At 39.9% G+C, this 27,998-nt stretch overlaps 1 protein-coding gene across 2 annotated transcripts in view; it reads left to right on the top strand.

Moving 5' to 3' along the window:
* LOC126094613 (phosphatidylinositol 4-phosphate 3-kinase C2 domain-containing subunit alpha-like) overlaps positions 1-27,998 on the top strand; it is a 243,258-nt gene that overhangs the window by 57,387 nt on the left and 157,873 nt on the right. For both annotated transcript variants that reach the window (XM_049909092.1, XM_049909091.1), the window contains exons 12-14: positions 9,049-9,250; positions 14,961-15,140; positions 22,499-22,614. In XM_049909092.1, the coding sequence (XP_049765049.1) occupies positions 9,049-9,250; positions 14,961-15,140; positions 22,499-22,614 (498 nt within the window). The remainder of the gene's footprint in view (positions 1-9,048; positions 9,251-14,960; positions 15,141-22,498; positions 22,615-27,998) is intronic.

The raw sequence follows: 27,998 nt of genomic DNA, 5'->3' as shown, positions 1-27,998 counted from the left end.
ATGAATTTGATTAGAGGGTGGTGTAGATAAAAGGTGTGGTGGGAGAATGAGATAGAAAAAGTATTTTTATTTGTTGCATAATTTTGTCTTTTCACATATTTTAATTGTACTACAAATGTGCATTTCTTGCTACTATCGAAAACAGATAACTTAATAGCCAAAATTGGATAAGTGTCTTAAAGTTTCTTGTATAAACAGTGGGTCACCATTTGTAAATATTACACTAGTAAATATAATTCTCCATATTTTATTTCGAAATAGAAAATATAGAACGAGATTAGGAACAAAAAACAATCTGTCCCATCAAGTAAAATTTGCATGTAGTTCAATAATACTGAACACATTTTTCTTTCTTTAAGATTAAATAAATAATTGTCCACCTTTATGTTGATTGCCTTAACATTGCTCATTCATTGTATATACAAGGGTTGAATGAAAAGTAATGCCTCCACCTTAATTGGGTTTGGATGGGAAGATTTTAATAAACCAAATGCAGAAATAATCCTTGGAATGTGATGTTTAATTACCAATATTCACTTCTTCACATAATCGCCAGCTAATTGGATACATTTCTGCCAACGATGTCAAGTTTTCTGAAGCCGTGACGGAAGAAGTTGACATTGTTTCCGCTGCCACAGTCTCACAGTTCTCTCAATGTCTTCCTCAGAAGCATAATGCTGTCCTCGCAGATCGTCTTTCATTATCAGGAACAGATGGAAGTCAGACAGTGCTAAATCTGGACTGTATGGAGGATGCTGTATGGTGATGAGATTCAGTCTGCATCCAGGGTACCCATCATGCACAGATCTTCCGATAGCCAAGTAAAGAAATGATGTGACCCACATTTCTTGTGGAGTGCCAATTGTGCTTGCAATTTCTCTCCAAGTGATATGATGATCGTCCTGAATCAATCTGTCAACATTTTGCTTGTGAAACTCGGTGGTTGCTGTCACAGGACATCCAACTCTTTGTTTGTCATGCAGGTCAGATGTTCCCGCCTCAACATCTTTACTCATCCAATGACGCACAGTACTCACATCAACACAATCACCATAGACTGCTTTCATTCTCTGATGAATCTCCTTTGGGGTGACACCTTCTGCTGTCAAGAATTCAACGATTGCATGTTTCTTAAATCGCATTGACCAACGGTCTATGCAGGGTTCCATACTTTACACTGTAACAACACAACCATTCAGTGCTAAGGCTTCCTGCCAACTGGAGCCATAGAGAAGAGGCTACGGAACAAGCCAGTACCTGCCGCATACCAATGCTGCCAACTGTTGAAGAGTTACGAAGGTGAAGGCATTACTTTTCAGTCAACCCTCATATAATCTACATTATTTTAAATTTACTCTATATAAAACACTTTTGAGTAATGACTTTCTTTATTATTAGAAAATTTTTATTTTAGTTCTCTACATACTGCTTGTTTAACTTTTAACTTAATCACTGTATGTAAACTAAAGTCAGTCTCTGATTTGACTTGAAAGTAAGGTTACCAACTTAAAATTATCAAAAGCAGGACAGTGTTTCACAAAAATCGGGACTTTATTTTTAAAAAAGCCTGCCAATTTATTTTAGAACCAACAAATTGTTTATATTTTACTCAGTGGGGTAATAAACATGCTCTAACCTCAATTTGAACAGAAAATAATACATTGAAAATTTGCTATAGTATTAAATTAGTGGTATTTCATTGTTATAAATACAATGCAAATAACTTGATGTAATTTTTAGTCTTTTCTGGTGGTGTTTTCTTTGAAAGGGTATTTTTCTATAAACTGTACTGCTGTTATCTTTTTAAGAATATAGCTGCAAGGTCCCTCACAAGACATATTCTTGAAATTGTGCCTGATCAATAAAATTTGTTTGAATTTATCAGTTTGTCAACTGAACAGCTATGAGAGAAAACATATGTTGAGTGGGTGCATTATTACTGGAAATGGCGAAGTAAAATTGGAAAATTTTATAACATTTTTAAATTAAAGGACACAACTCTAGGTCTACTGTCGAGTTTTTCTGAAGCATTGTACATCTGACAAAGTTCTTGACATTGCAGAACTGATAAAACAGTTTCAAATTGTTTATTTTCACACTTTTGATTTGTAAGTACTGAAAACCTGGAACCCTCAAAGAAAAGGTCCTTAAAGTCCTTGAGTTTAAGCCATTTGAAGTACTTTAATTCTTCATTGGCTGCATCTATGTGTCAAGGTGTTCAGTGCATATTTCATGGAAACAATATGCATTTTCATTGTACACCTGACCCTCTTTTTCCAAAACAGCTTCTGTAAAGGGATTCAAAGTTTATCTGGCTTAGAGAGGCATGGACATTTTCTCAGGTCTGTTTTTCATTCAAATTAATACATTTCCTAAAAAGTCATGTGCTTCAACAATAGGATAGTTTTTCTTTTCAGCAGAAATCATTTTGCAATGAAAAATGGACATGGTTGAAGAAAGAAGCAGAAGATATTACTCCAAAAAGATAGCTAGTAGAAAATTTCTTATTTTTGTAGGCACTAGTTTCCTATCTAGAGAGAGGAAGTAAGACTTACATGCTGCGTACAATGACAGCCATCAGGTCCTTGAATGTGTTATTAGCAATTGGTAATTTTTGTCCACAAATTGGCAGAAATCTTTCCATTTCTCTGTACTTACTGCATTCATGTGAAAAAAGTTTAACACCTCCATAACAAAAGAATCAGTTCTGTGTTGCAAAGTGTTACATAATACATGCTCAGGGCATCCAACTCCTATTATGTTTTCATTTAAATTTCCTTTGAGAGTAGAATTCACATCCCCCTCCCTGTGTTTCAAGACCACTGAAGTTAACATTTGCATTGTGACTAGCAAAAGCAATGTATTGAAAAATATTTAGGTAATGCTTCTTCTAAGTACATAAAAAAATTGGTAATACTTTCAGATGTTTCATTAAGACTACTTTATAAGGCAAAGATGTTTGCTTGAATATGAGTGCTTTCATAATCAAAATATTGAATTACAGTTAGGAACATTTTCAGTGCACCATGATTATTAACATCTGTCCCCCAGGTCAAAGTATGCAACTTTGTCATTCAAAGTTTTGACAGCAACATCTACAGTGTGAGGTGTAATAACATAATTGATAATGGCTTCTGATTTACTTCTTCCACAACATAAATTTTTGCAACCTCAGATTTTGGAAATATTTTTTATTTAACCCTCAAGCAGGCATGCTGTTTTTCATAACATAAGAGGGCTTGTGGCACATTTTGTACACATATAAAGAATACAGTCATTATTTTACCAAGGTAAACATGTATGAGCAAAATCACAGAAAAGACCAACTCCAAACATTAAACAATATAGTTGGGTCAGATCCCTGCCAACCACTTATTTGATTACTAATTATCTCATGGATAACTGCCTCATTGTCAGAGTCTGGGTCATTTTCTTGCACTGATTGTAAATTTTTTCTCATCTAACTCACTGTTATGATATATTAGTGCTGCACTTAGACATATGACAGCACAACTTATTACTATGTTAGCTGAAGCAATAATGAAGTAATGGCTATGGGCTTGCAATTGAAAAACAACAATGGAACAGCACAGTAAAATGTTATTTGTGATTGGTGCACTTTATACATAGGTGCACCTGCCTGAGGGTTAATTTGCTGGTACACTCCATCAATTTATACAAAAGATGGTGGAATCATGTGGTATGCCAGTGTTGCTTGAACATTCATAACTATGGGTGTATGTATTTGGTCACATAATCCACATTTAGCCAGATGTGGACAAAGGTAATATCATCCTGTTTTTCTGTAGTAAGATGTCTTTCCAAGTCGGTATCACTCTTATCTCATATTAATGTTACTATCATATACTGCACATTTAGCTTCACTTTCATTTCATCCAGCTACAAAGCATAGGTATTTTGCTTTTAATTTACCTTTTTCTGCTAACACTACTATTTACCTGAAAGGACAACACACTTCTAATTAGTAGGATGCACTCGTGTACAACAACAGCACTTCACTAAAATTCTCTATGAATCAACACTTCTAAAAACAGTAGCCTATGAAATATCCAACTTCGAATGATTAAGTATCAAGCTTTTGTTTCAGAGTATGAAAATGAGACAGTGCTAGACAAACTAAGATCTCTGGAATCGGGATATTGTATTTGTGGACTATGAATGGCACGTTGCTCCAAACAGTTACAAAATTGTAGTGAACCTTGTGAAAAATATGTAGCCAAGTGTGTGCAGCTTATTTCAATTATGCTACACAGAAATCTGTTAGATGTTGAATTACAACTTCATTGCCAAAAAACAGATGTTTTCTAAGAAAGAAAAATGCCAGCTGGATATTAAAAAAAAGCATTGAAAAGCCAAATGTTTTCAGAAAAAGCCAGGTTTGAAACTAGACGAAAGAGCTATGGAACTAAGCAAAATTTAAGATTGCACACAACTTATGGCCATGTAAGCCTAATAAACCGTAGATAAAAAGTTAGGGATTCTGCATTTCCTGAATTGTGAGACTGCCGTGATGATGGCCATATGTAAGGCCAGTATATAATAGTTAATAGTAGTCATCTCAGTTCACTTTTGTAGCAATGAATTTGAATCACCATGGAGTGGAAAGGTACTGGGACAGCAAAATAAACTATGCATGGACACCAAGTTTATTATTAAACAATTAAACTCTTCACAATGAGAAAATACACAATTTAACAGTGGGAACACTAATAATTAATTAATAAGGGAGCTAAAGCCAAGGCTCACCACATTAATAAATTCAATACTTGAAAAACACGAGAGCAAGATGATTAAAAATTAAAAGAAGCCCGCATGTGGGTGTGCCAAAATTAAATTATCAAAAAAGTACTAAAAAAGTTGCAGTAAAATTAAAATTGCCAGATGGCATGGTTCATTAACAAACAATTAAAGGTCAAGAACATCAGTTGATCAATTACCCACTTACATTTAGCAACTGCACAAACAGCTTAAGATCCAATGATAAATGCCTACCACAGTGGAGCCAAAATAATTTAAAGTACTTAAGTTTTGCATACAACTTTCATTACAGAACAGGATGCCTTGGCCCTGAGGACCAGGTTATGGAAACACGGACTAACCTTAAGAGAACAGAATTTCACTACATCGAAGTTAAATGGTATTTAAGACAAGTATCAAATAATTGAATTAATGTCTGGTGGCCATGCAAACAAGTTTTACAGTTGGTGAAGGTGCTAACATGAAATTTGGTCCAAATACAAGAAACCGATTAGTAACTATTTTTACGGATCTTAAGCTTAAGTCCAAACATGCCTCCATGGGCTATCAAGTTATGGGGCTTATAAATGCAGTGAGTCTCATGGTGCAAAGGCTGACCAAAACTCTAGATTGAACTTATACTAGAAGCCATCTCAAGGCAGTGTTCCTTAGATGTAGGCTACTTAAGCAGGATTTAGAGGAAGTCAGTTGCATTAAATCGGGAAATTAACTATAAATATTAACGTATCAGTACCATATAGAATTGAAACATAGAACACCAAAGCAAGGCAAATGCTTCATCTGAGGGATTACAGGAAAGCAAACAATGGGAGTAGCCTACAGTGGTGGGCAGAAATGGAAAACAAACAAATTACAAGATAGTCCGTGCCAATAGCTGAGTGGTCAGCGTGACGGACTGTCATACCAAGGGACCTGAGTTTGATTCCCGGCTGGGTCGGAGATTTTCTTCAGGGACTGTGTGTTGTGTTGTCTTCATCGTCGTCATCATCATCATCATCATCATCATCATCATCATCATCATAATCATAATCATAATCAGCATCTCATCCCCATCAACGCGCAAGTCGCCAAAGTGGCGTCAATTCAAAAGACTTGCACCAGTGACCAGTCTACCCGATGGGAGGCCATAGCCACATGACATTTCCATCACAAGGTAGTTATTACACAGGTGGCTGGATCGAAAACAAGTAATGTATATTTACTAGACTGAACTGGCCAGCTGTCATACCAAAAAGATACCTTTTTCACAGATGAGTGAGAGGTTTACATTACAAAATGAGTTAGTGGACACTACAAGACCAACTGAAGCATCTACAGGTTTGCTCATGTATTCAATAAATAGGGCATTAAATAACAGCTAATGTGCCCTGTAACATTGACATATAAGCAGAATTAAACACTATTCTAATAAAATACAAGACATCAATAAATCAAAGGAGGCTGGTGAGTGCTGAATAAGTAACACTCCAGACATGTAACTTGCAGAAAGATTTGACAGAAAGTGCAGGCTTGTGTACACATTCAACCCAGCCTCACTACACAGTAACATGACAAGTAGAGATAACAAAATACACTCCTGGAAATTGAAATAAGAACATCGTGAATTCATTGTCCCAGGAAGGGGAAACTTTATTGACACATTCCTGGGGTCAGATACATCACATGATCACACTGACAGAACCACAGGCACATAGACACAGGCAACAGAGCATGCACAATGTCGGCACTAGTACAGTGTATATCCACCTTTTGCAGCAATGCAGGCTGCTATTCTCCCATGGAGACGATCGTAGAGATGCTGGATGTAGTCCTGTGGAACGGCTTGCCATGCCATTTCCACCTGGCGCCTCAGTTGGACCAGCGTTCGTGCTGGACGTGCAGACCGCGTGAGACGACGCTTCATCCAGTCCCAAACATGCTCAATGTGGGACAGATCCGGAGATCTTGCTGGCCAGGGTAGTTGACTTATACCTTCTAGAGCACGTTGGGTGGCACGGGATACATGCGGACGTGCATTGTCCTGTTGGAACAGCAAGTTCCCTTGCCGGTCTAGGAATGGTAGAACGATGGGTTCGATGACGGTTTGGATGTACCGTGCACTATTCAGTGTCCCCTCGACGATCACCAGTGGTGTACGGCCAGTGTAGGAGATCGCTCCCCACACCATGATGCCGGCTGTTGGCCCTGTGTGCCTCGGTCGTATGCAGTCCTGATTGTGGCGCTCACCTGCACGGCGCCAAACACGCATACGACCATCATTGGCACCAAGGCAGAAGCGACTCTCATCGCTGAAGACGACACGTCTCCATTCGTCCCTCCATTCACGCCTGTCGCAACACCACTGGAGGCGGGCTGCACGATGTTGGGGCGTGAGCGGAAGACGGCCTAACGGTGTGCGGGACCGTAGCCCAGCTTCATGGAGACGGTTGCGAATGGTCCTCGCCGATACCCCAGGAGCAACAGTGTCCCTAATTTGCTGGGAAGTGGCGGTGCGGTCCCCTACGGCACTGCGTAGGATCCTACGGTCTTGGCGTGCATCCGTGCGTCGCTGCCGTCCGGTCCCAGGTCGATGGGCACGTGCACCTTCCGCCGACCACTGGCGACAACATCGATGTACTGTGGAGACCTCACGCCCCACGTGTTGAGCAATTCGGTGGTACGTCCACCCGGCCTCCCGCATGCCCACTATACGCCCTCGCTCAAAGTCCGTCAACTGCACATACGGTTCACGTCCACGCTGTCGCGGCATGCTACCAGTGTTAAAGACTGTGATGGAGCTCCGTATGCCACGGCAAACTGGCTGACACTGACGGCGGCGGTGCACAAATGCTGTGCAGCTAGCGCCATTCGACGGCCAACACCGCGGTTCCTGGTGTGTCCGCTGTGCCGTGCGTGTGATCATTGCTTGTACAGCCCTCTCGCAGTGTCCGGAGCAAGTATGGTGGGTCTGACACACCGGTGTCAATGTGTTCTTTTTTCCATTTCCAGGAGTGTATAATTATAAGCCATGTTCACTACAAATTGTGAATATGTGTCTAGAAAATTGGCTAGATACAGCCTGGTATAAAAATAAAAATGAGGGACTTTGACTCACAAAAGCAAATAAGAGGAATGATCACAAATGCCATCCAGACCGAAAGGATGCTGTGGGTCACACTTCAGTAAAGAACAAGGTTACTACTCATCACAACAAAAAAGGTTCACTGTATAGTCCACTATATAGGTTCACAAAGATTTCCCGAGCAGGCTGCACTTCCTCCAATGGTAGAGTAACTGACAGTTAAGCTCAGGTTAGCATGATTACACCAGTAACGCACTACAGTCTAAGATGCTGCTCTCCAACAATGTTCAACCCAATAGAGCACTTCCAGCTGCCCACAGTGGTGCCAGCAAGTCACTTCCTTTCCTGTTTGCCAAGCATGGCCCTATATTGCCGTTCTCTGCTGCTTACATGCCCTGTCATGGGTTGATGTCTGGTATTTGAACAACAGGGCAGAGGGGCGCACAGGACACGTATGATTGATTACTGAGTGCCAAGAATATCACGTAGGTGGAGCACAGAACATAAGGTAAAGTTCTACCGTGTCCAAAGACCAGGCTCGACTGAAAAAAGAGCTGTATCCACTAGGGCAATTGAAAGCTGACACCAGAGTGGAAGGCAGACTTAAGGAAAAAAATTCTGTTTCCTCATGTTATTTATTAGGTGTTTCACGTTTTATTGTAATGGAGCATAGTCTGATAATAGCATCTGACTTTGTGAAAAGTAATCAGGATGGTAATATTGTTATGCAATACTGTTATTATTTTTTAATAGTAAATGAATAAATTCATCTACAGAATAACAATATTTTTATTAGTGTAGTGTGTTATTACTGGATAGGAAAAAATGAAGGGGAGGGGTGGGCATGGGTTGCAAAGTTGAAACTGGAGAACATAGCATCAGTGAAGGGCAATTTGTGTTCACTAGAGGTTATTTGGTAGATCGTTTTCTCATAAGTAGTGTAGATAGAAGCTTTGGTGGCAGTTGTGCATACCACTGTGGTAGGATAATTTCAGAAAGTGGTAAGTATAGGGTGGTGAACAAATGAGAAGGGAACTGAAATTTGTAAAAAGGAAATGCCAATTTTATTTAAAGGAAATGGCAGTTAACCAGTTTGCTAGCGGTTCATTGTTTCGTTGTAGCAATTAAAACCTGTAATCTTTAGTCTCAGTTGAGTGCACTTAGTGTTGTTTACGATGGCTGCTATAATTGGAGGATATTTATTTCAGATACAAAGCACAGTTCTGAGATATTAGACTCAGTTCTAGTTCATGTAGGTGGACTGCACCGCCTGAATCAAGACTGGAATTATGACCAGTACCTTGTAGCAGCACAGATATACCACGGCACAAGACCTTTGGGACAGCCAGTTCTTACACATCCTATTGTTCGTTCCATGGGCCTATTCGAAAGAGTGCTTTTCGACTTTTGGTGAGTATTTCTTCTCTCTTTACTAGAAGGTATGGCACCATTTAAAATTTTGTAGCTTATTTCATGTCAGCAGCATTGAGTTTTTTGTGCCTTTTAAAAATTTTGTTTTTAAATTTGAAACCTGAACTAGCTTCAGTATGTTGTTCAGTAATACTGATAGGCTGTGATGCGAGGTGATCTGATGTGGTGAACTGCCAAGAGAGCTAATAGAAGTTGAAACTGTGAGGCAATGGAGAGACTTGACTTAACAATGTAGCAGTGCCGTGCAATAATGCCAACGTAATCACAAGCAAGTTAATGTTTCGGGTCATGATTTGGACTTATTTCTTGTGATGGATGTTGAAAGGCTTATTTATAATGTACATGAACACCTGGCATTATGGGATCAGAAAAAAAAGTACTACCATAACAGGGATCTGGCACATCACACTGGGAAAGAAGAAACTATAGATTGTGAGACAGACATGAAGTACAAGAAAGTAAAATAAATTACTGCAAATAAGTAATACAAAATATTGGTTCGGTATATTATCACATTCAAATTAAGTAGTTTATCAAATAGCTATAGATGATGTCTCAGAATGAGGGGAGCACTGAACCCGAACATACTTACTATCAGTGGCCCCTACTCAGTCTGGAAAATTCCAATTCACACACTTGTGCAGCTGTTTGAAGATGTGTGTACAGGACTCAAAATTCCCCATATTGTGACACACATTTCGTGCATGTATTATGCAGAGCTGTAGTTAGACCCATCCGAAATGCTGTGACAAAGCATGCAAAGACATCTCAGACAACGATTTATGAAATCAACAGAGTTGAACAATGTGAAGGATCTTCATAGGATTTGCAATTAATGTACCAAGGACAAACAATATTATATTCAGTTTGAAGCCTGCTTGATTATTTATGCATAACTTCACCTCTGTATTTCTATGCTAGGTGATGAAGAATACTTAAACACTATGTTCTGCTTAACTTAACAAGACTCATCTAGAATGTTCCATAAATGAAGGTGGCTTGCTAGTGTGTCAATCAACTTGGCCAAGGTACAAAGTACTGACATGTCTGAAAGATATTATGGCTACACAGCAAGCAAAAAGTAACATTTCAAACAATGGAAAATGTAGGATGGAATGTAACAATATTATGAAAAGTAACAATATAATGAAAAGGATAGTTACTATGAAGAGGATATTTGCTACTCACCATATAACGGAGATACTGAGTCATAGAAAGGCGCAACGACAAGACTGTCGGAAAGTTAGCTTTTGGCCAACAAGGCCTTTGTCAGAAATAAAAAACATACACACTTGCACACACTCATGCAGACACAACTCACACACACATGACCATAGTCTCTGGCTCCTGGAGCCAGACTGCGAGCAGCAGGGCATTATGGGAGAGGCAACTGGGTGGGAGTGAGGAGGAGGCTGGCGAGGGGAGGAGAGGGGAAGGGATAACAGGGTAGGGGTGGGGGACAGTAAAGTACTGCAGAGAATATGCAGGGATGAGCTGGAGAGTGGGGCAACTATCTGCAGTCAGGAGGGTAGATAGTGGGTGGCAGAGAGGAAGGGGGGAGGGAGTAGCAGGAAAGAAGAGAAGTAAAAAGACTGGGTGCTTTGGTGGAATAGAGGGCTGTGTAGTGCTGGAATGGGAATGGGCATTTGGGTCCGGACAATGAGTAACAAAGCTTGAGGCCAGGAGGATTACATGAATGTAGGATATATAGCAGGGAGTGTTCCCACCTGCGCAATTCAGAAAAGCTGATGTTGGTGGGAAAGATGTAGATGTTACAGGCTGTGAAGCAGGCATTGAAATGAAATGAAGGACATCATGTTGTGGTGCGCCCAGCAACAGGGTGGTACAGTTGTTTCTTGGCCACAGCTTGTCGGTTGCCATTCATGTGGAAAATCAGCTTGTTGGTTGTCATGCTGCACTCTGTGTGGGCAGTTGGGAACTCTCCCTGCAATATATCATATGTTTCTGTAACTCTCCTGTCCCCAACCATTATTAGTCTCGTTAGTCATTGCCTTTACCCATCAGCCCCTTCCCTGTTTCCATTCCAGCACTCCACACCCTCCTACTCCATCAACACAATCAATCGTTTTACTTCTTTCCTTTTACACTCCCCCCCCCCCCCCCCCCCCCCCCCCCCCGCTGTCTCCCTCTCACTCGCCCTCCGTCTAGCCTCCCAACTGCACCGAGCTGACCCACACTTCACCTCGCCCCTACACCCTCCCAGCAAGGGAGTCTGGCTCATGCTGCCAGAGACTGTGTGTGTGTGTGTGTGTGTGTGTGTGTGTGTGTGTGTGTGTGTGTGTCAAATGCCATGTTGGCTGAAAGCTCACTTACCAACAGTCCTTTCGCTGTGCCTATCTGTGACTCAGCATCTCTGCAATATGGTGAGTAGCAACTATCCTTTTCAGAATAAAAAGTAATATTTCTAACAGAAATCTCAGCACAACACACAGTTGTCAATATCTGTTGTTATACTGTATTTTGGTTGATGAGAACAACTTAAGATTATTAGAATCCAGCTTTTAAAGGCTGTCAGAAAATTCAGAGGGTGGCATTCAGTAGCTCAACCCTCACTCTTCTCATACACAGACAACCATAAGAGACAAAGTACAAATACTGAATAGATGAATGTAGATAAACAAAAAACAAAGCTTATTGATGGAAAAAAGGTATGAAAAACAGAGACATGAGATGACAGTTATCACTTTGTACCAAGTTTGCTGCCCATCATGCAGAAATTATCGCCTGAAGCTCAATTGAAAGCTAGAATTAAAATGCAACAGATTCTATTGGGTGAGTAGCAACAATCTTCAGTCTCATTCAGTGCACATTCCTTCTTGTATTCTCACAGACCTAAAAATCCTCAGGCTGAAAATGTCACTTCAAACCCACAAGCATGTGGTAAATATGTCACAAGTTGCAAAATGCTAATGAATGATAGGAAAAATTATTTTGTAAACTTGATGAAGTGTTCATACCTGATGGTGACTATACATTTCTCTGCAGTGGTATTTAGCCTTTCAGAATTTTTTCTGCTTCTGTAATTTGCTTGAAAGTGTTAGTGCTATATAATCAAATGTCTGCTCATTCTGAACTAATTCCAAAATTTGTCTTCATCTTCTCAAATCACTGTACAAATGATTAAATTCTCCTTGTCATACTCTACTTGTTATTGTTATGCACACAGTCATGATGGCCTTCATTACCGATAGCACTATTTTCTACTAAAAACTAATTTATTGGGTCAAGATAAAAGACATTATTTCAAAGCTACTCAACAACTACTTCTCCCTGTTGGCAAGATTATTGTGCAGCATTTGCAGTGCGAACTCTCCATCACGTAGCCTTGGAGAATCTGCTTCATATTGCTTTATGGGCAGTGTAAATTTTGGCCTTGTCAAAGGTAGATTCAAGAATGTGCAATTGGTAATACATCACTTGAGTAGTCTCATCTGTAGAAGTGTAAAGGAAAGTTTGCATGAGAAAACTACGAAAACTGAGATGGAATTGTTTTCTAGCACTTACCTTTAGGAGGAAAAATATAAGAGGCAATCAAATGAAAATGAGATGGATGGAAAAAGTAATTAAAATGTTCATTATTTCAAAATTAATCACCTTAAATGTTAACAATCTATCACACTAGGGGACAGTATGGTCAATGCTTTTTGGAAAAATGTTTGCTGTTGCCTACAGAACTGATTGTACCCAGGCATGCATCTCTTCGTTTGAAGTGTCTTTCTTCAAGGTTCCAAAAATACGGAAATCGCACAGGGAAACATTGGGACTCTACGGAGGATGTGTAAAGGCTTCTCAGTGAAACTTCAGTTGCATGGTCGAAACAACCTCGGCAGGCCCGCTCGCTTCTCTCCATGTGCACTTGCTTCTCTCCATGTGCACTTGCTTCTCTCCACGTGCGCACTCATGTCTGACACCACCCCCCCCCCCCCACTCCCACTCCCACTCCCCTCACCCATGACACATGCAGTCACTTCTCTCCCTTCAGAGTCTTCTTCCACACCAGTCCTTCAGTCTACTTCCACCTCCCCCCCCCCTACCCCTCCCCCCTCACAGGCTTTACATCCTTCCTCCCTCCGGAGCTCTTCTCCTTCCTCCCAGTGTTTGCTCTTGCCATCCCCTCCCCACCTCTCCCCCTATGTGCTCTTTTTCCCTCCTGTTGATTTTTCTCCCTTGTCTTCCATTATCTATGCCAACATGCACAGTACCACCTTAAAAACTCTTATGCCCTACTAACCTCAACATTCCCTTCCTGGAACACCACAACAGGCTCCATAAATTCTCATCTGCTCCTTGCTTCAAATGCTGACCTTTGTTACATATACTCGCTCTACCATGCAATGAAGTCCAAGGAGACCAATTATACAATCATCAGTGTGACATCAAATGAATCTCCATAGATACTATACCAGAAATCCAACTTTACCTCAAATCCCTAGGCTCTTACTGGAATGGACTGTGAGATAATTGGAAAAGGAGGTCAAAGCGTTCAAGGGACAAGGATACTGAAAGTGGACTGAAAAAGTAAGTTGTTATGAGGGTCTGCACAGTCTCGCCAGAGAAGGAATATGTGAAGACTAGAAGAATGACAGGGAAGACATGGAATGTAGTAAGACATGAGGGAGTAACTTTCATGGTACTGAATGAGTCTGTAGAGAATAAAACTTGCAGGGGAAGACAGAGATTGGAATATATTAATCAAATCTTGGAGGTAATTGGGTGCAAGTGCTACTTCAAAATGAAGTTGTGGCTCAGGAAATGAAATTATGGCACGCCACATCATATATTCCAAGAGACACATGATTATGAAGCAATACATTTTAATGTATCACCTACTGATAAATCTGCAGTTCTCTCATGGACATTTTGTATACCACCTTGCAATGGTAATGTCTTCATGGACCTTCTAGAGGAATCATTTCTAGTGACTTAGAATCATCTACCACTTACTTCAATACATTCATTTTGATATATTCATGATATGGACCAAAGGCATAGTGATTTATTCATATATTTATAATTATACACCATCAATGTTACAAACAAGTAGCCAAACAGGTTTAATTCAACACTCTAAATAATTGAAATCAGATGTTTAAGAGATGGAAAACAAAAAGTTAATATATGAGTTACAAGTAAAATGTGAAGTAGATAAGCAGGTTCTGAAGCAAACTGTGAATAACACACCTTAAAAAAAGTGCTATCAAGATTGCTTGTTTTATATTTTAATTTATTCATAAGTGCAGCATGTGTTTGTATCCTACAGGTTGGACTATTAACTTATTTTGCCAGTTGATAATTAAGAATGTGTTAAAAGATTGTAGAAATTGAAAGGGTCTACAGAAGAATGTGCTACTCCACAATAGTGCTGTGAGGTATTGCATGTAATATGTTCATCAAAATTCAGGAAAAGAACATAAATACGATAAGACAGTAATATTATGCAACAGACAGTGCTTTCTAGCATTACATTTGGAACTAAATGTTACCAGCCTCTGGTGCATTTGAAAACACAGCAGATAAAATGATCAGTCTAATCCTTATTAAATTGATGGTTAACACTTTCTTCTATCAACCTTTCAGTTATCCTTGTCTTCCATTTCTGTTTGGTTAAGTTGTGTGTTTACCAATGTAACACTTGATTGTATTCATAGATACCATGATGTTTGAACAGGCTAAATTTCGAAGGAATAAGTATTTGCATGCTGCCTCTTGAATCTCGTATAGTCTTGGTTGTGTATGGCCAGACTGTTTTGCCCCCTGAAAACCCAGATGCAAAGGATGCATCACAAGAACCAAGACTGCAAAAAATTGAACTCGGTTGGGCAGCTTTGCAGTTCTTCGACTGTGACAGGTAAGGGAAGTGTGCAAATTTGTGCAACCTGGATTCTTGCAGGAAAGAGGTGTTGATCATAGTGTGATAAGATTTCCTGTTCCTCAGCTTATTCATTCTATTTGCCTTATTTCTTATATTTGCATTTTAACATATTCTATTATTAATTTTTTGTGATTTCTCTCAAAAACTGAAAAATTTTTAACAAGCAGATAATTATGAGCTTAATACCATCCAAAAATTTCATTTGCTGTACCAGTCACTGACCTTCATGATGACTGGAAAGGTAGCCCAACGTACCAAGCATTAGTTTGTGCCTTCAGGTTGTGGGACAAACAGTGATCCACAAACTGGTTTAATTCCCACTGTTCTAACACTGCATTGAGGTAACCACTGTATATTATACTTGCGTAACACAATGGTATTGTTACAGCAGAACTAGTATAAAGATACTGAAAAAAGGATGGTGTACTCTGAGAAAAACTTGAAGTGAAAATTGTTCACTTTTTGAAAGTCTTGGGTCACTAAAATTATTACTGATTTCAAGTTACCAAGTCATGGAGATGGGACCTGGATAAATTGAGAGAACCGGAGGTTGTTCAGGCTGATGGCCTTAGTGCAGTGGAACACTGGTTCCCATCAGATCATCAAAGTTAAGTGATGTCAGACTTGGCTAGCACATGGATGGGTGACTGTCTGGTCTGTTGGGCACTGTTGGCCAGAGCACGCACTCCACCCTTGTGAGGCCAGTTGAGGAGTTACTTAATGGGGAAGCCACTCCAGTCACAAAAACTGGCAACAGCTGGGAGAGCAGTGTGCTGATCACACGACCCTCCATATCCACGTCCATTGACACTTGTTGGCTGAGGATGATGTGGTGGTGCTTAAAAAAAATTAAGTTGATTTTGTATTGGAAAAGGTGTTTTGCTATGCTGCTTCTTTAGTGACTGGGCAAGCAGTTTGAAAAAGCTATTTATTTGTTAGGGGAGAGCTATTAGGGGAAATAAATTGGGCCATAAATCAGATTCCTGCATCTTGAATGAAGTCATTTCTTGGGGTAGCACATAATTAAAAAAAAAAGGACACTCTAGCTTAACTGCAATTTTTGAAATAAAGTATAGTTTATATTAGGTAGCTAGCTTGTAGGTAGTGTTTTTATTTGTACTACACTACAGCAAAAAAAAGAAAAAAAGAAAAAACTTGTTCTCAGTCACTGTACATAACTCAAGCACTTTTTACAAATTCTGAGGGCAGTTGCAAGCCTTTTTGATATGCTTTTTCATTTTGTTGGAAGGTGACTGTTTGCATTCTTTAAAACAATATTTACAAGATACTCCTTTCCATTTTAAATTGAAAAGTTCCATTTTAAATTGAAAAGGTCCTTTTTGTAACCATCTTGCAACTGTTCAATAGTCTATTGTCTATAACACTGTAAATAACACAGAGACAAGATTATGTTGCTGTTCACTCACCCACCTAGACTCGAATGACTGCCAGTCAGTCAGACCAGTGTTGCCAATTCCAATTAATAATAAGGGGGCATTCAAAAAGAAACAAGCCAGAGTCTGGAATATGCAAACCGGTAACAGGAGGGTAATATCGTGGCGTGTGTAACGAGGTGTGGTTTCGAGCAGAGCGTGAAAGTTCACAGCCCGTCGCTAGAGGGCACATATGCATGTCACATGACTATACAGAGCTAGCAGCAGCAGCATGCATCAATCGTCCAACGCCACCAGTCACGTTGCAAACAGGGAATGGAGGTGTCAGGAGAAGAGCAAACAGGTGTTGTTCGTTTTCTGACAGCGGAAGGACTTGTAGCAATGAGCATTCATCGGCGAATGTCACAAGTGTGCGGCGAACACTGCATGTCCCTTGCAAGTGTCAAGGTGTGGCACAAGCACTTTAGGGAAGAACAGGTGTCGTTAGCCGATGATGCATGGTCTGGAGCACCTCACGGTATTACTGATGACATTGTCCAGCTGGTGGATGCACTCATTACCCAGGACTGCCGAGTGACAGTGAAAGCCATAGTTGCCGTGGTTGGATTGAGCGTCAGAAGTGTTCACACCATCATGGAGGAATGACTGCATATGCACAAAGTGTGTGCCCAGTGTGTGCCCCACAGTCTTCAACCACACCATGAAGCATGTTGAATGGACCACTGTCTTGCTCATCTGCTGGCACGAGTGGTGGCTGCTGATGTCATGGTGTCATCTGTTCAAACCAGAATCAAAACGGCAAAGTCTTCAGTGGTAGCATCCAGGGTCACCACCACCAAAAAAAAGCCAAGGCCATCCACACAAGCGCAGGAAACGTTATGTTGACATTCTTATTTGACTAAGATGGCCCCCTTCTGATTCACTTCATGCAGCACAGGATAACAGTGAATGCCCCGCATTATTTGCAAACCTTGACCATCCTTCGCCAAGCAATCAAATCAAAACGACCAGGCAATCTCACCCATGTGGTCATTTTGCTCCACGACAATCCAGAGCCTTTCACAGTAGTGACACTCCTGCAGAAATTCAAATGGGAGGTTCGTGGCCACCTTCCTTACAGTCTGGACCCCTCTCCCTGTGACTACACCATTTTTAGTCCACTTAAAAAGGCTCTGAGGGGCAAACGATTCACCATCCATCTGTACATGTGGAACTGGTTAACATCACAGACTCTGGAATTTTATGAGATAGCCTTTCACCACCTTCTGTCACAGTGGGGCAAGTGTCTCAACAGCCAGTCAGTACTTCTAACATACAGGTACTGTTTTCTGTAATTATGCCTTCGGCTCATTTCTTTTTGAATGCTCCTTATAAATAACCTACAGAATTACATGAATTGCTAGAAATTATCAGCCATTTACTCAAAATTTCATCTACTACCTGTTTGCAATAGTAGCAATAGCACTAATATTTATATAGAATAACTGGAGTTAAAGTAAAAAAATAGTTTATCCATAATAATTTTTTGGGGGATGTGTCGTGTACAGATTCCAATTTCACAATTTCAAGAATTGCAGATTCCTTAGGAATCAACTAGTATTGGAATTGAATGATTCCAGTGGCTTGTGCATTGATTCTTTGTTGTTAAATCTTTTTTTTTATGTTAGTGTTCTCATTTTATCTTCACAGCAGTGCAGTCATACGAAAGTAAATAAAGAAAGGAGCAGAATAGAAAACTGTCTTAAACACTGCTACATCTGACAGTAAACTATTTTTTTCACACAGAAAACAATTTAACATTTAAGAATATGAATCATTCAGTAATTATTTTTTTATCAATAATTATTCTTCAATAATATTCAGAGATTTGAGATGGATTATAGAGTGTGTTACATTACAAAGTGATGACCTAAGGACAATGTTTTTTATACTGGTTTATCATTACACAGCTGTTCAAAGAATGTGTGTGTGTGTGTGTGTGTGTGTGTGTGTGTGTGTGTGTGTGTGTGCAGAATAGAAAACTGTCTTAAACACTGCTACATCTGACAGTAAACTATTTTTTTCACACAGAAAACAATTTAACATTTAAGAATATGAATCATTCAGTAATTATTTTTTTATCAATAATTATTCTTCAATAATTATTCTTCAATAATATTCAGAGATTTGAGATGGATTATAGAGTGTGTTACATTACAAAGTGATGACCTAAGGACAATGTTTTTTATACTGGTTTATCATTACACAGCTGTTCAAAGAATGTGTGTGTGTGTGTGTGTGTGTGTGTGTGTGTGTGTGTGCGCGCGGGGGGGGAGAGAGAAGGAGAGAGAGAGAGAGAGAGAGAGAATGGAGAGTAGAACCAGCAAAAATAAAAAGGACAATATAAATGATAAGCAGCGTCAGCAGTATGTGCCCTTCCTTGATACAGCAAGTTGGAATGCTAGTAAAATTAAAAAAAAAAGAAATTAAAAAAATTACTAACTTTTAATATCAAGAGTATCTTCCCATTCCCCTATTTTAATTGGTAAATTATACATTCTAGCAGTAAAAACTTTAAAAAAGTACTTTCGTTATAAATGCCTATTTGTAAATGTCCTACCCAAGGGGCATTTATCTGGTCCACATTATTAATTCAACAATAGCATTAGGCAACACATGTCCGAAACAGGAGAAAGGAATGCAGTAGAAGTTAAAGGGGTTGCTTGGAGATAATGAAATGGGGAAGACAGTAGAAGAACAAATAGGTAAAAAGAAAAGAACTAGTAGAAATACTTGGATAACTCAGGAGCTATTGAATGCTACAGTGCTGATTCACATCCAGTAATATTGATGGCCAGAGAGCAGTGCGGCTGCTAGCAGCTTGCTTGTAAGCAAACATGCAAGCTGGCCATACTGCAATTATCCTCAAACAATTTTAAAGAAACTACTGCTTAAATAATTTGATTCTTGCGAATCGTCATCTTCATGATAAACTGCTTATCATTTTGTTAATCTTAGAGTTATTGTGATATTCTGAGTCTGCTGCCTGCAGCAACAGCCAGTAACTATCTGTCTATTGCTGACCAAAGGGTTTGAGCCTGAGTAAGTTTACGAGAAAAATGCAGATGACCACAAAATTACCAATGCCCATTGTTGTTGTGCTGCACCAGTTGCTGCCTGGCTACTGTCTACTACTTAAGCTAACTATACATAGTGATGTTGATGAAAGAGCAAGATAACCATTGCTGATGTGTCCTTAAGTCTGTTGAAGGCTTCTGTTATTGTTTGTGTCCATGGCACCAAGTGTTTGCCAGTGGTGTATTTTCCTTTAAGAACAGCAATGAAAGAGGCTTTGATTTCTGGAGCATTTTGCAAATATCTTTGGCAACAGTTTATCATGCCTACAAAATGTCTTAACTCTTTAATAGTTTTTGGCTGGGGCATATTCAAGATTGCTTGACCACTTTCTGAGAGTGGATTGGTACCCTGTGCACCACTTCATATCCTAAAAATTTAAGACAGCTTCCTTAGTCTGCACTTGTTTGCATTTAGGATGAAGCCATACTGCTGGAGACATTGAAATAGCAACTGTAAATTCTCTTCACGCTCTTGCTCATCACATGAAAAAATCATGAAGTCATCCGTATACGTAAAACAAAAATTCAGACCTTTGAGCAGCATTGCGCAATCTGAAAGCACAAATAGGAATTCAAATAAACTGAAGGGGGTAATAACAGCTATCTTAGGAATGTCAAAGGGGCTATTGAAGTTTCTGTATAAGCCTTGTCACAATCAGTTGCACTGAAAATTGGAGCATCGTATAAAGCACATGTAAAGTTCTGAACATTACGGATGGTTAATTATCTGGCACAGTCCTAGCATTTAGAGCCCTAAAATCACTGCAAGTTCGATAGGTACCATCTTTATTATGCACCAGATGAAGTGGATATGCCCAGGGACTATTGAATTCGTGTTTAATACCTGCATCCAACCACTTGTCAAAATGCTGCTCGTCTGCAGCATAATGTTCCAGTGATAAGCAGAGGGTGCAGGTGGAGACAGGCTGTCCAGATATTACCTACATGTAGGGCTTTGTTCAGTGCCATGCTTCCATTGGACTTAGTTGGCTTTGTTAAGTATGGAAAGCTCTGTAGAACTTGCTGATATGGATCATTGTCCTCACCAGCAGTGATGGTTGTATTTGGACTCATCATTGTTACAGAGATCATAATTAGCTGATTATTGCTTACTTCACCACACCCTCAAATGATTAAAAAAATTAAAAAAAAAAAGCCAAGATGAGTTGAGAGATTATGACATTTGTAATAATTCATTCGCCGTCTATTTGCGAGTCGAGGTTTACTAGCCAACAAGCTACACCCAAGTTAGGAATGATTGTATCGTTTGCAGCTTTTACTGTGCACACCTGCTGACAATGTGTAGGACAAGTGCACTGAGGGGGCGCAACGCCAATGTCTGACCCACTGTCAATTAAATATTCAATGCTGTCCATTATGTATTTAGCAGAGATATGCTTTACTGAAGCACTTTACACTTGTGAATGTGCATGTTGTTGTTGTGCATTGAACACCGTTTTTACAGTGGTTGACAGAGATATCCTCTTCTAAAATATTGAAACGGCACTGTGGAATCTTAAATCACCCAAAAGTTTATCCTTTTCCTGATCTGTTCTGGTATGAATGGCATCAATATGAGCTTCTGGGATATTCCTTCCTATAACATCACCAGAAAACAGAGCATCCAGATCCAAACTTTTTGTAATGCTTTTACTCTGAATGAATGCCGTAGTGAAAAAATGGAAAATTGTATTGGCTTTCTCTACTAAATTCAACAATGGTACAACTGTCATATGCTGCAAAATGATGTTCATCATAGATGGAAGGTGGTTGAACCATATCATACATAATGCTTCTTCTGAAGAAAGGTTCTGACTCGCCAAATTACGCACTGGCCATAATAGTTCTGATGGGCTTCAACATCCGATGCCCCCCCACGTAGGATGCATTGCTTACAGTGTTCACTCGGTACCAACAGGTACTTTATTACTAAGTCTTTAAAGCTTTGATATGGTTGCCTGGCAATTGGCTGCAATACCAAGTCTTGCACCTCTCTAACCAGCTCCTGAGCCATATTGGTGAAGATAAGGTTCAGTTTGTCTTTATCACTGTACACACGGTATTGCTGAAAAATGTGTACCATGTAAATGAACCATTCTGTAGGAAGAGTTGTTCAGAAAGTCAGTATTCATACTGATTTTGTTGTAACTGAAATGTTTATTTATCAAAAAAATGATGACAAAACTGGGGAATTGCAGTCATATTGCTGCTGATCTTCTTGCGTGAGGAGAGGAATCTATTGGTCTATCATTCATGGTGGCATAATATGTTTTGCAACATGGATGACTTAATCTCTGAAATGTGGGGTCACCACTGTAGTTACTTACTTCACTGTAAAGTTAGGAGTGCTGATAAATGATAATGATGTAAGATACTTTATTTCAAACCTTCATAAAAGAAATCGGTATCGAATCCATTACTAGAAAAATAAGAAAGTCTCTCAACTCCACACACTCATGTTGATTCCTTGAACTGTCAGTCTTTCTCGCTGATATTCTCGTAAAAGTTCAAATTGAAAAATAATTTGATCTTGTTGATCAATGTGCAGAGTTCCTATTTAATATTTTCTTTTTCATTTTCTTTGATTTCGCGCACCTAGATATAACTCTCAGAGCGAAAGTAAATGTCATGTTTTCCAACTGTTTTAATAATTTTTAGTAACCCCCAAATAACGTTAGACGCAATTTTTTTAATTTTGTTTCTTTTGTTTTAGGCAGACATTTCCTGCTAAAATGTTTAATTAGTGGCTTAGTAGTGATTAGAGCACTTTTTTCCATTGCATGTGTATACTGTGACTGTGTTGTGAAATAAACTGTGTTATTAGGGTAATGGTTCAGGGAAGCTTCCTTCTTTCATTGTGGCCTGCAGTAGCAGACAAGAGACTGGGACCAGCACCTGCTGCAGGAACACGGCCACATGCTGACACTGAACCTGTGTTGTGTAAGTTTCTCTAATCTGAATGCATGCTGAGCTGACATTGCAACAGATTTCACTTTCTTATACATAAGAATATCTTTGATGTTTTGAAATGATTTTTTTTCAGTATGCCTGTGGCTTAAGTCAGTTTTAGATAACTGCTGAATCCAGAGCTATAAACATTAAAATGCAGCAGCAATAGCTGTTATAGAAATATAGGTAAAAAGAATGTTACTAGCCGACCAAAGTTTGTTGAAAAATTAGTGGCATTGAATACAAATGTAATCTAATTTACATTAAAACTAGTCTTCCCCACTTACATCCTCGTCTTCTGTCACAGAAGTAGTGAACAGTAAGTAAAAACAAGAATAGAAACAAAATGTTGGGCCACAAGTCATCAGATATGTTTGGCTTGGAGAATTAGTCACAGTGTGTGTAAGTGAACAGCCCCCATATCCATCTCTCACTACAGTCGGTGATAGTGCTAATGGCCTTCGGCTGTGCAGCTGACTTAGAATGCTGCATTGTCAACTTGGCAGAAATTGCGCAGACAGCAGCTACATTACAGTCCGGCACGTTGGCAATGTCACCAACAGTCTCACCTGAATCTGCGTCACATTTGAATAATGAGTACACATTGAAAATAGGGTCCCTTGCTTGTTTGTGAAATGCTTGGCACCTTTTGGATGTTTCACCAATTATGGAAAAACTCACACTGAAATTGGTCACTTGCAGCTTCATGCACTTCAAACATGATACTACATTTGCATATGATGGAAGTTTACATGGTATGGGATGCTAAAACAGACTGAGCGTTGAATGGATAGCTGCACAGCTGTCTACTGCCCATCCCCAACCGAGAGACCATAAACACGTTTGCGGACTACCAGTAACATCATCTTGGGGAGAGATGGTGCATGTGTGGAGGGTGATGGGAACACACACCATTGATTCTCATTTTGCAGTTGGAAGCAAATGGTTTTGTATTGCGTATGGAACAGTTAACAGTACCAGTACAGAGGAGATTACAAGTACAGAATTCCCATTTGATAGCCAAAGACCATCTCATGACAAGGAGAAAAAAAAAATAAAAAATATGGCATTTGTGAGTAAAACTGAAGTCTTTGACAGTGTAACTTCATGTGATACTGTGAAAACAATTCCGCTGGCAGTTGCAAAGTTTGCACACTATAGATATCAACAAAACGGAAGCACACAAATAAACATGGTTGGTGCTATGTCTTTAAATCCAAAGGAAATCTGCTTAGAATCTCTGCTCTAAAACTGAGCTTAGTTCTTGATAAACTTACCCATGCAGTTGTATAGATTAAGAAAATAGTGCTCTCGTTAGAAGAAAAGAAAAAAAAATCTGTTCCATAGGATGTAAACTGTCACCTGAAATGCCAACACATTCCTTGAACTCTATTGGTTCTTGAAGTTTGCTTTCAGTATCAACACTAAAGAAAGAAGCTGTGATACAAGAGTGTGCTGAAAAATAATACCTCCAATTTTTTTATGTGAGAACCCTTAACCCTTTTTAAACAAAACAAATGTTATTAATATTTTTACTCTTTATTCTTCATGTTTAAATTGTAACAGTCCTCTGCCGCTAGAGGGATCCAAATTGTAGCATGGCAGTGTGTAACACAACTATGTCATTGCATGAGGAACAGCATGCTGTAATTGAGTTTTGGATTCGAAGAGTTTCTCCACACATGGAGCACCCTCTCCTTCAGCATGACAATGCTGCGATATTTGCAAAAATCTGACGCCTTGGGTTAACTTTTATTGATCATCCTCCATACAGTCCTGACTTGGCCCAATCACATTTTCATGTGTTTCAGAAACTTAAAGAACTTGTTCAAGAACATCACTTTGAAGTGATGAAGTAGTGCAAGCAGAGGTGAGGGTATGGCTCCATCAACAAAGTCAAATATTTTAAATGACAGTATCGACAAACTTGTCTCTTCTTGGCAGAAATGTGTTCAGTACCAGGATGACTGTGGTGAGAAATAAATGTGTAAACATGAAGAATAAAGATGTAGGGCATTAATAACTTCTGCTTTATTTTAAAAACTTTAGGTGTCTTCACATTGGCGGCATTACTTTTCAGTGCGTTGTATGTCCCTATTTAACAATAAAAAGTTAATTAGCTGATGTGTGAGCTTCTTTGTGCATTTTTCATACTTACATCTGTGCATCTAACACACTTACATTTGTCCTTTAGGAGATAATTCAGCATTGTTGCATGGCTTTGGAACCATTCATTGTGTGTGAACACTGTTTTGATGATGGCTTGAAGTTTCAAGGTTACTATCTGCATGTAGACAATGAAGTAAGACTGAATAAAAAGCTTAGTTGAGATGATAACTTTCAACTATAAAGTATTATAATAACTTGGTTTCTGCCCCCCCCCCCCCCTCCCCCGCTCTCTCTCTCTCTCTCTCTCTCTCTCTCTCTCTCTCTCTCTCTCTCTCTCTCTCACACACACACACACACACACACACACACACACACACACACACACACACCACAAGAGTACAAAGACGTATTGGACTTGTGGTACCAGCAGAGATATGTATCTGCCTCCAGCGTGCAATTACCCGAGTGATTGCTTGGTAGTGACTATTGACGTTACAGCCAAAATGTGTGGCTTTATTATTTTGTTGTATATGATGACATGGCAGTACACTCAAAAGAATTCTAATGGAAAAGAATACTAGAGCATCAAATAAGAAAATAAATAAATTAAAAAGTCTGTTTCCTGTGGCAATGTCAATACATGGTGGATCATCGCCTTGCATGATTGTAGGCTTGAATTTGATATGGCATACTATTGATGAGATCATCAATCCAGCCCTGCCCCAAAATGTGTCATTCTTCAATGGAGATTCTGCATAAGTGGAGCAGAGTATGTGGTAATCGAAAATGCCCAAATGCAGTTCTTCAATCAATCCCACACCTGTTTGATTGGGTTCATGTCCGGAGAATAGCCAGGCCACTCCCTTCTGGTGATCCTAGGACACTGGAGGAACTTGTTCACGATAACAGAATGATGAGCACATGAGTTGTCATCATCTGGATGAAATTGTCACTGAAATGTAACTGATATGGTTGCACTGTTGGTTGCAGAATCTTGTTTCTGTAAGGTAGAGCATTGGGATTGCTCTCAGCAACCACAAGAGGTGTATGTGGTCTGATGTAATATCAACCCAGAACATCACTCCACCACCATCACCTTGCTGCACATGTGGGACAGTGTCTCCAAACAAGTTGTTTGCAATTATCAGGATACTAAAAGATCAGAGCTTTGTCCATAAACGACAACCAACTTCAATTCTGGGACACCCATTCTGCATGATTTCTTCCCCATCTGTAACAGAATGCATGGTGTTGTGTACAATGCGGTGGTCACCATGTTTGGTTTGATGCATTACACGATGTCCTGTGGCATCTTCAAATGCAAAATGCAGTTCTAGGGTGATGAATCCATAGATCCTTTGACCCAAAAGTCATAGATATTGATCACCTTAGGCAACTGTCGAATGTGGATGGCCTGTGTGGTGCAAGTCCTCAATACTATCCGCCAGTTCGAACTGATTCCATGTGTGCACAACATGACTAACTTTGGTGCACACACCAAGCAACTTCCGTGGTTGACAAACCATCTGTGCACAATGTGATGATGGAAACTCTTGTGATTGGTTGTGACTCCCCTTTATGCCACAGTCATCTTTGACATGTCCCTACTGGTTTGTACTTTCAGCTGAAATGTTGCAATACATTCTGTTGTGGTGTTTTACATGTGCTCATGGTAACTTGTGTGTGTTTGCAAACCTCATCATGGGCTACCTTCCAATCAATGCAGCAAGTGTCACAATAGTAACACACCTGCATGACATATCAAGGTAACGCAAAACTATTGTTGTTGTGTGTACATTAGTTGGTGCTTATGTATCATTCTATTGTGTTCATTGTATCTGCACGGGCAGTTCATCTTCTACAATTCTGAGAAGTGAAGAGTATTCCATAGCATACAGGGTGTTACAAAAAGGTACGGCCAAACATTCAGGAAACATTCCTCATACTCAAATAAAGAAAAGATGTTATGTGGACATGTGTCCGGAAACGCTTAATTTCCATGTTAGAGCTCATTTTAGTTTCGTCAGTATGTACTGTACATCCTCGATTCACCGCCAGTTGGCCCAATTGAAGGAAGGTAATGTTGACTTCGGTGCTTGTGTTGACATGCGACTCATTGCTCTACACTACTAGCATCAAGCACATCAGTACGTAGCATCAACAGGTTAGTGTTAATCAAGAACGTGGTTTTGCAGTCAGTGCAATGTTTACAAATGCAGAGTTGGCAGATGCCCATTTGATGTATGGATTAGCATGGGGCAATAGCCGTGGCGCGGTACATTTGTATAGAGAAAGATTTCCAGAACGAAGGTGTCCCGACAGGAAGACGTTCGAAGCAATTGATCGGCGTCTTAGGGAGCACGGAACATTCCAGCCTATGACTCGTGACTGGGGAAGACCTAGAACGACGAGGACACCTGCAATGGACGAGGCAATTCTTCGTGCAGTTGATGATAACCCTAATGTCAGCATCAGAGAAGTTGCTGCTGTACAAGGTAACGTTGACCATGTCACTGTATGGAGAGTACTACGGGAGAACCAGTTTTTTCCGTACCATGTACAGCGTGTGCAGGCACTATCAGCAGCTGATTGGCCTCCACAGGTACACTTCTGCGAATGGTTCATCCAACAATGTGTCAATCCTCATTTCAGTGCAAATGTTCTCTTTACAGATGAGGCTTCATACAAACGTGATCAAATTGTAAATTTTCACAATCAACATGTGTGGGCTGAGGAGAATCCGCACGCAATTGTGCAATCACATCATCAACGCAGATTTTCTGTGAACGTTTGGGCAGGCATAGCTGGTGATGTCTTGATTGGGCCCCAATTTCTTCCACCTACGCTCAATGGAGCACGTTGTCATGATTTCATACGGGATACTCTACCTGTGCTGCTAGAACATGTGCCTTTACAAGTACGACACAACATGTGGTTCATGCACGATGGAGCTCCTGCACATTTCAGTCGAAGTGTTCGTACACTTCTCAACAACAGATTCGGTGACCGATGAATTGGTAGAGGCGGACCAATTCCATGGCCTCCACGCTCTCCTGAGCTCAACCCTCTTGACTTTCATTTATGGGGGCATTCGAAAGCTCTTGTCTACGCAACCCCGGTACTAAATTTAGAGACTCTTCATGCTGGTATTGTGGACGACAATACGCCATGCTCCAGGGCTGCATCAGCGCATCAGGGATTAGATGCGACAGAGGGTGGATGCGTGTATCCTCGCTAACGGAGGACATTTTGAACATTTCCTGTGT

The sequence above is a fragment of the Schistocerca cancellata genome, chromosome 8 (assembly GCF_023864275.1).
Source record: "Schistocerca cancellata isolate TAMUIC-IGC-003103 chromosome 8, iqSchCanc2.1, whole genome shotgun sequence".
NCBI lineage: Eukaryota > Metazoa > Arthropoda > Insecta > Orthoptera > Acrididae > Schistocerca > Schistocerca cancellata.
Note: the sequence above shows the minus strand (reverse complement) of the source record. Positions and strands in the feature narration are given on the sequence as shown.